At 36.0% G+C, this 13,498-nt stretch overlaps 1 protein-coding gene across 3 annotated transcripts in view; it reads left to right on the forward strand.

The window, feature by feature from the left end:
* Positions 1 to 13,498, forward strand: part of ATRNL1 (attractin like 1) — a 528,683-nt gene that overhangs the window by 52,344 nt on the left and 462,841 nt on the right. For all 3 annotated transcript variants that reach the window (XM_087766532.1, XM_087766530.1, XM_009476061.2), the window contains exons 6-7: positions 10,667 to 10,841; positions 11,992 to 12,079. In XM_087766532.1, coding sequence (XP_087622658.1) covers positions 10,667 to 10,841; positions 11,992 to 12,079 — 263 coding nt within the window. The remainder of the gene's footprint in view (positions 1 to 10,666; positions 10,842 to 11,991; positions 12,080 to 13,498) is intronic.

The following is a 13,498-nucleotide window of genomic DNA, read 5'->3' on the forward strand; positions in this document are numbered from 1 at the left end:
GAACCATAAATGTTTCTACTTATCTTACTACTCTTGCTGTCTGTCAAGTTTTTCTTGTGTTTGGTAATTTAAACCAACTGGCTAAAGTAGGGTCTTGATTTCTATGTTTTTGAAGAGAATTTTATGGGGTTTTTCACATTTTGTTTTTTTGAGTATGTTTAGTCCCCATATTAAAAAAATATTCATTGTAGTGCATTGAAATGTACAATAAATAAAATCCATGGTTCAGAACATAAAAAGGGTATTTCATATTTTAAAACACATGGGATTTTTCTTTTACAATGGTGACATCTTGTGGATGCTGTGGAAGGAGCATCTCTGAAGAAAATTTCGCATTTAAAACAAGTATTCTGAGAAAAGAGAACACTATTATTTAGGACAGAAGAATTGTTTTGAGTAAAAAGTAGGCTCTTCTCATTCTTAGATACATTTTGTGGAAGAAGGATGTTGTGGATGTATGCAGTTAGCTGCTAGTTGTACCAATGTAGAGTAATGCCATGACAATAAAAAGTTTTAGGCTTGGAAAGCAAATAATTTAATAATAATAATTTTATTTGTAAGAAAAAGTACATTTAACAAAAATGTAAATGTTAAATGTACTTTTAGTTACAAATAAAAGTCTTATTTTTAATAATGCTAATAATGTTTAATAACGTTAAATGTTTCTGAGGTGGTCTTAGAAGTACATACAGGAAGAAAATTTAGTATTTACTTGAAATCCGGTTTATTTAAAATATTCAGGAAACATAAAGGAGCCTGAAGTTTTTCCTGAAGAGTGATTCCTTTTATGAGGACTACATCATATTACGCTGTCCCGTTACTGGTTAATCTGTCTTGATATTCTAAAGCAGAATGTGTCGATGCCTGCTGACACAGGCTGTGAATGTAACTCATGGAAGAAAAAAAGATGCCTTAAAACTGCCAACTTGCTCTCTTTTTCTTTGCTAGGCATAGATAAAAAAGAATTGAGGACTTGGCTGAGATAAAAGTGGTGGCTCTTGCACTATTTGACCTGTTTAAGAAGTTGAAAAGATAGTTTGTAGAAAGATGTTGCCTTTTGCCGAATATGTGTTTACAGCCAGCAAATTCTCTTTGATACAAGGAACACTGTGTCTTGGATTGTCTTAGGCTGTAAAGTGAGCAGAGGAGATTTCAAAACAGTTAACTTCTGTGACAAGGTTCAAAATTCAGGATGATTGGAAGGATGGTAAACTGTTCCACATTTTTAAAAGGGTTAAATGGACTATCTTAGGACATGCTGAAAATATTGCTAACTGCTATGAATGTGTTGTATGTTTTTTAAAAGTAATATTACAGGTCTTGTTGATAGAGGTGTTCTTTGATTCCTTCAAGGAGCTTGATTTAATACCATGTAAAGGAAATAACTAGACTGTCACAAATAAAATAGGTTAAAAACTGCTCTACAGAAGGAATTCAAAATATAGCTACCTGTAAAATATGCAGTAGCTGAGAGATTAATTGGAGAATTTTCCAGTGACCAGTTTTTGTCTGATGTTAAACAACATTTTTATAAAAGATGTCAATTATTACATATAACTTTTCCTGATATAAAATTTTTAGATACGTTAATAAGATTCACTGTGTGGTAAATAAAGGAAGATAGTTTCATTTTAAAGAGCTATAAATCATCCAGTTCAAAGTCACAATTTAGAAAATTGTCTTGATATCACTTAATGTAAAATGATCTAGGATCAAAGACTGTAGGCTGTATTGGCAAACAAAAGGCTGCCTTAGAAAGAGATTGTTAAAAGACTTGCAAATCAATGTAGGTAATAATTTTCGCATGAGGAATTTTGAGTGGAGAGCAAGTGACCCTTTCTCTGAGATAGGCATTTGGGAGATACTGTTGGACCATAGTGCCCAGTTTGGGGACTGGCACTTTAGGGAGGAGTGTAAATACCAGCAAGAACTCACATCATGCTGTGAAACTGATGCGCTTACTAGGAAACAATCCTGCGATGGGAAGATTAAGGAGTTAGTGGTGATTCTAACACTTAGTGGGAGTCCTTGCTGAGAGCTCCTGCACAGGCATGATATCTCCCTGATCCAGTGTGATGTGGGGATGCTCTTGATGCTGGTACCTTTTGCACTGGGTGCAGAAAGGAAAAAAAGAGTTGAAGACTATTGAATTTAAGAAAAACTTTACTGGTACTTTGATCATTGAACATCAGTACTGCAAGAGAAAAGGGGATCTAATAGGGAGGAATTACAGGGTGTATTTACATTAGTCTGAAGAGGATCAGTAGGGTACCTTTGAAGCAAATCTGATCCTCCACATGTACTGTATTTTGGCTTGCATTGTGAGGTGGTTTGAAAACACAGGAACTGCATTCTTTCAGGATGAAACTACACCAGAAGGTGAACGCCAGGGTTGCACGTAATGCACACCAGCCACAAATGGGCACTCAGTCCTAGGGGTCAGATCTAGTCCAATGGTAAAACACCAATAAAAATTCTGGAATGCGTATAGTCAGTTGTTTCTCCCTACAGGTCTGCTCCTAGCAGATAGAGAAGTAGCAGAAGACCAGATTCTGAAATTAAACTAATTAACTTTGAAATAAGTCTATTAACAATTCAGGCAGCTTGAATTTTATAACATCTCTCTAGGGAAAAATGGGCCTTTATGTACGAAGAAAAGTAAACAAGGAAAGTGTAAAAGGAGTGCTCTGACTACTGCATTGTAAAATTCAGTATTTTGCCTTGCTTGTTACTATGGCATTTATTCTAAGAGCATCTTGAGTATGGCCAGAACTACTATGTCAATGTGTGTCTATACTCAACTTAGGTTATCCTGAAAGGACTAACTAGAGTCGAGTTCATTCTGACTGCTTCAGTGGAAGGGTTTGAGGTCATACTCTTGTTTGGCCTGCCTTATTCCTCAATGCTGAGATTTAGCAAAGCTGTGCTTGTGTGGTGGTGGTTTATTGAAACCGCTGGAGAAGATTTAAGATGTGACCTCAGGCAGTGGCAGTTGAAATGCAGCCCTGGAAAGAGCTTGTGCCAAATGCTGAGAGGTCTGAAATCTGAGATTTTGGCCTGTTGTGCCTGGATGTTCTTGAACAGAAAGCATACAAGTAAGTATTTTCAGAGAAGAGGACCTATGATGTGACATTTGCTTTGGACAAACCTGTTTTATGGAAGGAAAAAAAAATTAGAAGCAGGTGTCTTTTAACTGTTCTGCCCTGTGATAATCCCCCCCTTTGTCTAGATTTTACTTTTCAGGTTTTCTCCTGGCCAAGTATCAATTCAGTTGGAAGAAACTGCGGTTTTACAGTCTGGGAGATGTCCTGTTAAATAGATGTGCATTAATACGATATATGCACATTTGTGGTGTCATCTGACAATTAGAAATTAGAAATTTAGTGTCTGAGAATTCTGTGTCAGAAAATTAAGTATTCTTATTGAAAAAGAACATCACAGTTAAATGAAGAGCCAACTTCAGTTTCAAATACCTTTGTGGTGTCATCCACCACAGAGAGCAGGTTTAATAGAATTTAGTGGATTCATTTCAATAAATGGTTGGCTGCGTTTAAATGGTTGATAATGCTCTGTATGTGCAGTGAGGCTGAGATTTAGGAAGGGGTTCCCCTACTATTTGTGAGTTTTAATGAAAAATGTCATCCATTTAAAATAAACCTATGACCTGCTAAATATTTTTTTTTTAAAATGTGTGCACATAAATGTAGCAAGGTAGAACATGCAAACACTTGATTAAGCTAATGAACAAATGCAGTACTATATCCTGAACACAAGAAGGGGATAGATAGTGCTGATCTCCCTGATAAGGGAAGATACTAATTTTAGCTCATTATCTGTAGCACCTTTATTTAAGAATAGGAAGAAAGTGATTCAGGCAGTTCAAACTTCTTAGCTTGATTTCAGCAGTGAGTAAAGATCTAGACTATAATGTGAGGAAAGAAATAATTAAACATATGGTGTGATTGAATAGTGAAACAGTTGAAATGTGGATTTATCAACGTAGTTCGTACTAAAATAATTTGTAAGAAAAGTGACAAGACAATGCAATGTATTTTATCTGAACCTCAGCATTTGATGATAGGAAGTCATTGAAACTGAAGAAGTCAGGGAGTACGTAGGAGAACAGTAAGGGGAACACAGCTTGTTAATTGTGAAATGTGAGTGGGCGTGCTGAATAAGTAACTTAGGATGGAAAGATATCAGTATTACTTAAAGACTGATCATGGGACTGATCGCGTTACATAATTTTTATAATCTAGTCACAAGACCGCTAATGAAATCTAGTAATACAAAGGTGGGAGTTACTTTAAATATGAAGACGGGTCAGAATATCCTTAATGTGTGGGATGTAATTACTTCAGTATAAATTGTACATTCTATGGACTAAGAGTATTAAGAATTTGTTTTATAATCTTGGATTGAAGTGTGGAAGGTGACATGGGAGAAAACTTGCTTGTCTATCTCAATTAGAGTATGAACTAATTTATATGCTTAATTTTATATACTCTATGAACTATAGGCTGTAAAGTGTCAAGTGCACTAGTAGGATATCAGTCACAAAATCTACAGTTAAATATATGAAAACGTTAGTACTAGATGTCATTTTTGTTACTACAATTTTATGAATACAAATTGAAACGGGCTCAGAGGGAGAACCATTAGGGCTATGGAAGATACTAACAGAGCATGGTTTGCTTAAACTGGTAAAATGGAGGCTGGGAGGGAATAGTGTTGCTGTTTATAAACATGTGTGGTATGTGTAGACTTAAAAGACAGACCAGCTCTTTAAGTCCAGTGATATCAACACTGGTAGAAGAATAATTGGGGTAAACTTCCCATCAATGCATCTAGTTTGAAAATTGGAAGGAGGCTTTTGACTATTAGATCTGTGAAGTTTTCTAAAAGTTGTTAGCAGAGATATTAGAGCTTGATATCCTACTGGCATTAGCATGAAGTCTCAGAATCTCTAATCCAATGGGTAGTGTCGGCTACTGCTAATCTGAAAGTCCCTGTTTCTTTTTGAGAGTAAGAAGCAAAACATTTTTTTGTTTAATATTAAGATGACAAATCTCATGCAGAATCTACCGAAGAGTATACTTGTGCTCGGTCGCAAAAGACTAGGAAGGCTTTCCATGCGATGTGCTTCCAGTAAAGACTGCCGTGGCATCAGGCCTTATTCTTCTGTACCAGCCTAGCTGATCTTGAGTTTGAGACCTGAAGTCAAACAGTTAAAGGGTGCTGTTGAGCAGTACCTGCCAGTGGCAGGCAATGCAGCCCTTTTGGCTTGCCTGCTCAGACTTGCCCTGCAGATTCCCCAAGGCCAGATTGCCCTTGGATGATCTGCTCTTCCTGGCTGAGGAAAGAAATGGGACTGAATAATAGCAACCAGATGGCATTTCAAGAACTGCATCAGCTTTTGTGCATTAGGATTTATGACTATTTCATTCATGGAGGAGGCCGAGTCCTGGCACAGCTTGCTACCATGCTGCTTTAGCTGGAGACCTATCCAGGATCTCTCTACCATTAAATCTCATTTGGAGCAAGACTATTTGCAGGAGAGGGGAAATAATTACATCCCATATGGGTGTTGCAGAGCTGTGCAGTGGCAGCGTAGGACTACATGAATACACCTACTATTAGAATGCCGGTGAGCCATTCTTGAACAACATTTACCTTTTCATTTACATAGCAACTTTGTATTTTTATGTAGTTACTATCTCATCACTTTCCTGTAAGAAAGGTGATAATGCTGCTTGGTAAAACTTGCAACAGAATTTTTATTGAAAGTATATTCAGATATATTTTCTTTTCTCAAAAATATTTTTCATAATCTCAAATTCGTTATCATATGAAGATTTTATTGTGTACTTGAGAATAGTAATATTGAGTTTGTATTTTTGGTGGTTGAAAAATTATGTTAAAGCAATAACTCTCAACTCAACTGATCAGATATCAAACAAATGCAGAATAAATAACAACAAATACTTTATTTAAATGCTTTGATTAGATTGTGTGAAAAACAGGGCTGTGACATTTATATTCAACACATCAATACTTTTGCTTTTTTCCTGTGATCCCAAAGGAAAAGATTAGAGTTGAAGACAGTAGATGATGTTTTCTCATTAGGTGGAAATTGATCTTATGACTTGAACTACTGGAACAGATTGTTACTTTGGCAGTTCATGAAACTCCTCAATAAATAGAAATTAGATTCCTTCTCTTGTGTGGGTAAATCGCTTTTTTAAACCTATAGAATTTTTTCCTAGTTTTGAGGATAACGTAATTGGCTTCCAGTTCAGGTTTATAAAGTTGTTTGCTGTTTTTTAAAGCTTTCATTTCTTTTTTCCCAGTGGATTGAGTGACACATTAGGAAGATAAGAAAAAAATCCAATTTGAAATAAATGGAGAAAAATCATATTTGCATAGAAAATAATAAAACATATTTTTCATTATCTTTGTTCTGCAGCTGTAATGCTCTGTTGCACAAAAGGCATGTATTTAGTGAATGTGATGTTTCTGAAGAAAAATGTATTTATGGGATATGTATTTAGGAAAATCTGTAAATTATAAGTCCTACATTTACCTTGCCTTTATAAGGCGATAGCCACACAAAAGCATTTGCTCTTTAAATTATGTTTCAGTAGAAGTCAGTATTATTCTATTGCTTTGGGTTTTTTCGACTATATATTCAATTTTTGTACGGATTGATACATACTGTGATAAATCCATGAACATTTTACACTTTCACTGAAGAGGCAGTCCTGGCCGCACAGGCTTACTTGTGTTGGCACAACCCTGTGCATGTGGGCAAGGTGAAATGCATAAGGGAACACATATGGATTAAAAGCTAGCCTGGCTAAAAATAAAAGCAAGTTTTAACCTGGCTGCATTCCCTCGTCTGGTTCATGGTGCAGCCATGTGAAAACTGGTGCTGGTAGTAATGATAGCTGAAGGGGAGGCAGTGAGGGGAGGCCAGGGGTGCCTCTTCTGTTGACAATGTCAGCTGATGTCACTTTAATGCATGTGTGCATCATGCACAGGGTATTGAGGTGTTCTTTGAAGAAAACCTGCTGCTTTCCAGCTCCTGAGTTCAGGTGTGTCTCCTTAGAATGTGTCCTTCCTCCTCGCCAGAACAAGACCCGGGGATATGGTGTTTCTGCTCTCTATCTCACCTTTCCTGTCGTTCAGCGTAGAACAGCAATGAAGCACTGAGGCTGTAAGAAAGTTACCTGCGTTGTTCTTTCAGTCACTGACCTGGTTAACAGTATTGTTAAGATTTTTGCATTGTTAACTTTCTATAGAAGGTTTTTGCTTGTGCTCATTTCAACACAGTCAATGTCATCTGAATATATTTTGGATTGGCTATATGAATTCTTGTGGTTCCCTGTCTCCAGAAATGAAAATCTCCAATCAATTGGCATGCGAGTAGTTTGTGTGTTTTATTCATCGTTTGCCACTAGGAGACACTGTTCACCACTACATTTCTGTGCCAGAACGGTAGCTGCAATAAAAGACATACATGTGTTTTCATTTTCTGACTGGAGGCACCGTTTTCATAATTCTAAGCTCTTCCCTGATCAAAGAATACCTAATCAATTGTTTGTTTTTAAGCACTTTTGGATTCAAATTAAGTGTTTCCTGCAGTGATTTACCAAATCAGAATCTTGCTGAGGTTACAATTCTGTTACAGTATCTATTATTAATGCTTAAGAAATAATATACTGAATTGTTCATACTCTCATTAGACCTCATTCAAATACCATTAATCTTTTCTGGTGAGAAGGTATAATGAACAATGGGAATTGAGTGTCTCCATCATTTAACAAATGGAGGGTAATTTGGATACAAGTGGACATCGTTCTTCTACAGACTATTAGGAAAAGTTGACAACTGGTTAGGTACAGATTATTTGCCTGGTCGTTGTGTGTAAGAAGTAATTGTAACAAGTTGCCCGAAAAATGATAATACACATTGGAAAAATGTAATCTTCCCCTCCCCAGCCCCCTTGCCAAAGGATAATATGTTTTAAAATCATGAACTTGATGTAAATTACTTATTTAGTTTATTTAGTAAACTTCAGCAGCTCTCTCTTTTAAATGCTTGTCTGGTCTCTCTTTGACCAAGTGTAAACCTTTGCATCCAGAGCATCCTTTGTCAGGGTTCCTTGCCAAGGAGGTCTGATGCTTTTTGAGCTATCTCCTCTTGTTTGTTTTGAATATGGCTTCTTCAAGCTGCATTTGATAAATCTTGGTTCTTATATTCAAAGGGACTGTAGTCTCCTCATATCCGCCTTATTCACTTATCACTTATTTTATAGACATTTTTAATTTGCTTCCAATTTTTTTTTTCCAAGTGGAAAAAGTGCTACCCAACTCAGTATTTCCAATTGTAGAAGCCATTTGATTCCTTTGAACTTTATTACTCTTCTGTAAACAGTCTCCAGCTCTAATATATCTTCTTTTTGAGCAGGGCATACAGTTTTCTAAGTGTAGGCAAACCACTGATTTATACTGTGGGGTAACAGTGTTCTCTCTTCGTAACATGATTTGCTTTTTTGACCGTTGCTGGGTATTGAGGTAATATTTTCATGAGTTATCTTAGGATGAGTCTTTACTACTGACTAGTGATGGTTAGTTAAGAGTCTATTTTCTTTTTAGTCAAGCTAAAACATAGCTTACATAGTTTTAAATTTATCTATGTTGAATTTCATGTGTCATTTTATTGCTCAGTCACATGGTCAGACAAGAACTTGTTCTGTGGTTCTTCAAACCTGATCTTACTTTTCCTACCCTCCAGTAATTGCCTTTACAGCAAACTTTCTTCACTGCTCATCCTCTTTCAGGATCATTAATGTGTATGTGGAATATGCTGGGTACCAGCAGAAATCCTTGTGGGGACTCCACGGGTGACCTTCCTCCCTTTAAAAAGTGGCTATTTACTCCTGTCTACTATTTCTTACTATATCTTACAGTCAATTATTTAGCCATGCAAAGGCCTTCATTCTCTTGCTACAACAATCAAGTTTCCTTAAAAGTCTTTGGTGAGGAATTCTGTTAAAAGCTTTGTGAAAATCCGTGTCAATGTATCGATTGGATCACCCCATCTTGATATCTCCAAAGAACTTTAATAGGTTTGGAAGACAGGCCTTCTCTTTACGAAAGCTATACTGATTTTTATGAGTAAATGGCAATTATCAATCTATTGACTAATTCTGTCCATTCTTATAGTTTCTGCTGATTCGTCTGGTAGAAACAGAAGCATAGCAGGCTAGTAGTTTTCCAGATCTTCCCTGGAACCTTTTTAAAAAGTTGATGTCGTGTGACATTTGGGATGCAGACTAGTTTTTTTTCCTGTGTGTTTGCTTTTTACTTTTTGAGTGTGTTTTTTGGTTTGTGTGGTTTTTTTTTTTAATATTTCTTTTTAGCATGTTATCACTGAGCTTCCAAAGAAGGTTATGCCCAGTCTGACTTCAACAGCTTTGTTTTTTTGTAATGTCCAGTAGCTTGAGGGAAGGATTTACCCCAGTTGAGGGATGTAGTAATAATTTGGTTGTCATACAATATCTGTATGCCATCACTGATGATAAAAATTTCAATTCCATGATTGATAATGCTTAAAGCGGAACACGTTGGTGTCCGAAAAATTCAGTGTTCCCCATCTAGAAATAAAGCCAGTCAGTAATGATGTAGAGTCATCGACAAGAGGCAAATAGTGCATATGCTGTCTTTTTTTTTTTTTAAGTGAAGTTCTGAATGTATTCAGGTTTTAAATAACAAGATTTTAAAGTTCTTCCAACATCTAGAGCATAAACTAATGATGAAGAGATCACATTTTGGTTATTACAGAACAAGTGAAAAATAAATATTTCTGCTATTCATGATTTTAATAATAATGTAACTTAAAAATGACCCATTTTGCTGACTTTTCCTTATTTAGCAAAAGTAATTGGCTAAAATATGTTATATTTTATATTAACATTAACAAAATAATACATAATTGTGGGTTTTGGTAGCTTTGTAGAATGATCTATAAAATTTTATGAAACTTAAATATTCAAATAATTCTTTTTATAAAGCACTTTACAGTGTGTTTTATTTTTTAAAGACAATGCAGAATGGCATTGGCAAAGGGCAAATTTTGATTCCTGAAATTTAATATAATATAATCTATATTGTAACTTAATTTACTGTAACGTTATTTGCTTTGATATAAGCTTACTCTGGTTAGTTCAAATGTGGTATAGTTTTTCTCCAGAGGGGGGTGTGTGTGTGTATGTATGTGTGTGTGTGTATATATATATATAAATATATATATATATATATATATATATATACAGTGTATACTGTGCTACACGTTAGACCTATACAGCATCTAAAAATATGATGCACTACACCTTTCTTTCAATTTGTGACTCACAGAGTGTGTTTTCTGAGAAGAATACAGAAATCTATCATTATTTGAGCTAATCTAACACTTTCAATTTGACTGACATCCCTTGTCATCAATTTTTTTCATTGAGCATCTGTTAAACATAAAAGTGTATACTGTATTTTATCAGAATGAGCAATCCTGACATCTGTAATTAAGCCTCCCCTGTTTCTGCTTTATTGGCTTTAACATCCCTGTCTAACAGATTGTACAAATTGCACATTTGTTTACAAAACAGGTCCAGATTGTTCTTTGAATGTCCCTTCCACGGAGTCTTACTGGATTCTACCAAATGTAAAGCCATTCAGCCCTTCTGTGGGCCGGGCTTCCCATAAGGCAGTCCTACACGGGAAATTTATGTGGGTGATTGGTGGATACACTTTTAACTACAGTTCATTCCAAATGGTGTTGAAGTAAGTGATTTCTCCTTTGTCATGTCCCTTCTGATGTGGCTTAGGGAAAGCTGATCTTACCAGGGGGGTAGTCTCCATCCTGCAATTTAACTGAAAGTTTTATATGTTTTTAGATTCTTCATTAGCGGTGGTATTTTCTGCTTGTAATTTTCTTATGATTTAAAAACAGTTAAAATATGGGTAATATTGATCTCTGTGCAATACTAATGTGTAATTTCTTCAGTTTCATGAAAACTGTTGCTATATACTTCGATGCAAAGCATAAAATTGTTTGTAGTGATAAAACAGTAAAAGAAATCCATGTGCTGATATTTTCAGATAGTACATCTAGACTGCTATTAGCATTATTGAAGTTAATTTATCATTATAGGAGACTTGTATTTAATGCATGCACTTAGCCTGTTGGTGCCCTGCCAGTGGGGTTAGGCAGGTCATCCGTATTTCACTTCTTCATATTTATGACAGTTTGTATGGTGACTTGTATATATGTACAGGCTCTAAATGTGGTAAATGAAAGTATTAGGGTATGTTTATTAGCATGTTTACTCTATTTTTGCCCGCCTCTTGTTTTCTTCCACACCTTTGCAATCATCCAAAACAAATTCCGTCATCTTTGGTTTCTTTTTCTATCTCTGTCATCTTATTTTTTACCTCTCTTCCATCTTGTTGTGTTTTAATCCATTAATGGATTAATTGTTAATTAAAACTTTAATGGAAATTAAAATTAACCATACATCTGAGAGGGAGCTCAACAATAAGTTTTCAAAGTGGTGCAAAAGATTGTGGCATAAGCAGTTTAGTGGGTTTTTTTTGGTGTGACTAGTAACAGTGAGCTTAGCAATCTAGTTTCATAACTTTTCATGTAATTCTGGAGATTTTTCTTATAGTCCTATTTTCTGAGATTGTTGATGGGTCCCTGAAAGAGCTGCTTCTGTTTTCATTGGTGAGCATTTAGTACGCTGTTGCTAGTTCGTACGCTTGTAACAGTTAAAAGTGATCACGTTACAGCTGCTAACAAATTATTGACATCAGATAAACAACAGTGACTGATCAAGTGTGCACACTTTGCCGAACAGAAGTTAGTTCAAACATACAAAAGTCCCTATTTCTCTGCAGGTAGAAAATGTTTACTTTTCTATTTCTCTTCTAGCTACAATTTGGAAAGCAGTATATGGAACGTAGTGCCTGTATCCAAAGGGCCACTCCAGAGATACGGACACACTCTTGCTTTATATCAGGTTTGGACTCTTCAGCATCCTATTTAATCAATTTCTTTGTGTGTGCTGTTAGCAATCTTAAAATGATTCACCATGAACACAGTTTTTTGAGGATAATTTAATTTCTAGTCCCTAAGCATTTTGTATTAGTGTCTCCTTCAGTACTTAGATCTATTGCACAGTCTTTTTCCAGAAGTTGTGCAATACATCTAAGTCATTTATTAGCTGACCATAAACCCTTAAAGCTAGATCCACAAATAAAAGGGGGCTAATATAATTGGAACTGCAGTAAGTGAAGGCAAGCTGGTAGACAAGGGTGACTCCAGCACGGGCAGTGCGCTCGCTGACAAGGCACCATCCCCAGTACCAGGGACACTTGACAGCCCCAGACGTGGCAAGCGATGACCCAGGTCCAGGGACTATCCAGGGAGTCCAGTCAGGAGCAAAAGGAAACAGAGCCAGAGACAGGACTGGAGAGAAGGCTACAACGTATGCCTGAGGGGTCCATCCAGGAGACAGGATACCTACAGTGCAGGTCCAGGTCCATCCAGGAGGCAGGATCACAAGCAGTCAGGGCCTGAGGGTCCATGGCTGAGACCCAGCTGAGGCTGGTCAGGGCCATTAAGGCCTGTTAATGACCTAAAGGCCATGACAGTAAGAAATAAATGTTTATTTTTTTTATTATTCTTAGTAAAGAACAAAACTATTATTAAAATACAAACTGTCATTCTATAGTATCATTTTACTGTGAGTTCAAATAAAGATGAACTATTGGCAGTTTTGCTTTTACTGGTATCATGTAGTCTGCATGCTGCTTTATTGCAAGCACTTTTAAAGGTTTATTTCACTAAAAAAAAGAAAAGATTCTTTGTACTGATAGAATATATAGAGAGAAATGATCTTTATTAAAAAAACAAAAATTGCCTTTTGTTAATTTATTAATTTTTGGCTAGTGTTAGTCATGTCTCCAAAATATAAAGGACCAAAATTGAATGCAGTGCATAATTTAGCCTTGTACAGATGATGGCAAACTTGTTAACTGTGACAGAGAAATACAGAATTTGTATCCCAAATTTTCAGTTGTTCGCGTAAGACACCTCCTGTAGGGAAGAACAAAACAGATTGTATCAAGTCATACCAGAGTGTTCATCTAACCTGGTTACATGTCTTAAATAATGGGTAACAGCGAATGCCTAGGGAAGAATACAAGAAAAAATGACAAGAATGTATAGAAGCTTCCTCAGAATACTGTCCTAGTCTGCAGCTGGGATTTTTTTAAGGTAGTGTAGTAATTTTGTGGAAAGATTATGAATCCATGTTTTTTTATTTTTTCCAAATTTTTGGACCATATATTTATTTTAATATTGATACTAACCTATGCCTAAGAATTCCCATGTAGTTTGTGAAGAAAAAACACCTTCTGGAAAACTGGTACTAGTT

This window comes from Nipponia nippon, unplaced genomic scaffold (genome assembly GCF_047370975.1).
Source record: "Nipponia nippon isolate SJK-2023a ecotype South Korea unplaced genomic scaffold, ASM4737097v1 scaffold_3, whole genome shotgun sequence".
Classification (NCBI taxonomy): Eukaryota; Metazoa; Chordata; class Aves; order Pelecaniformes; family Threskiornithidae; genus Nipponia; species Nipponia nippon.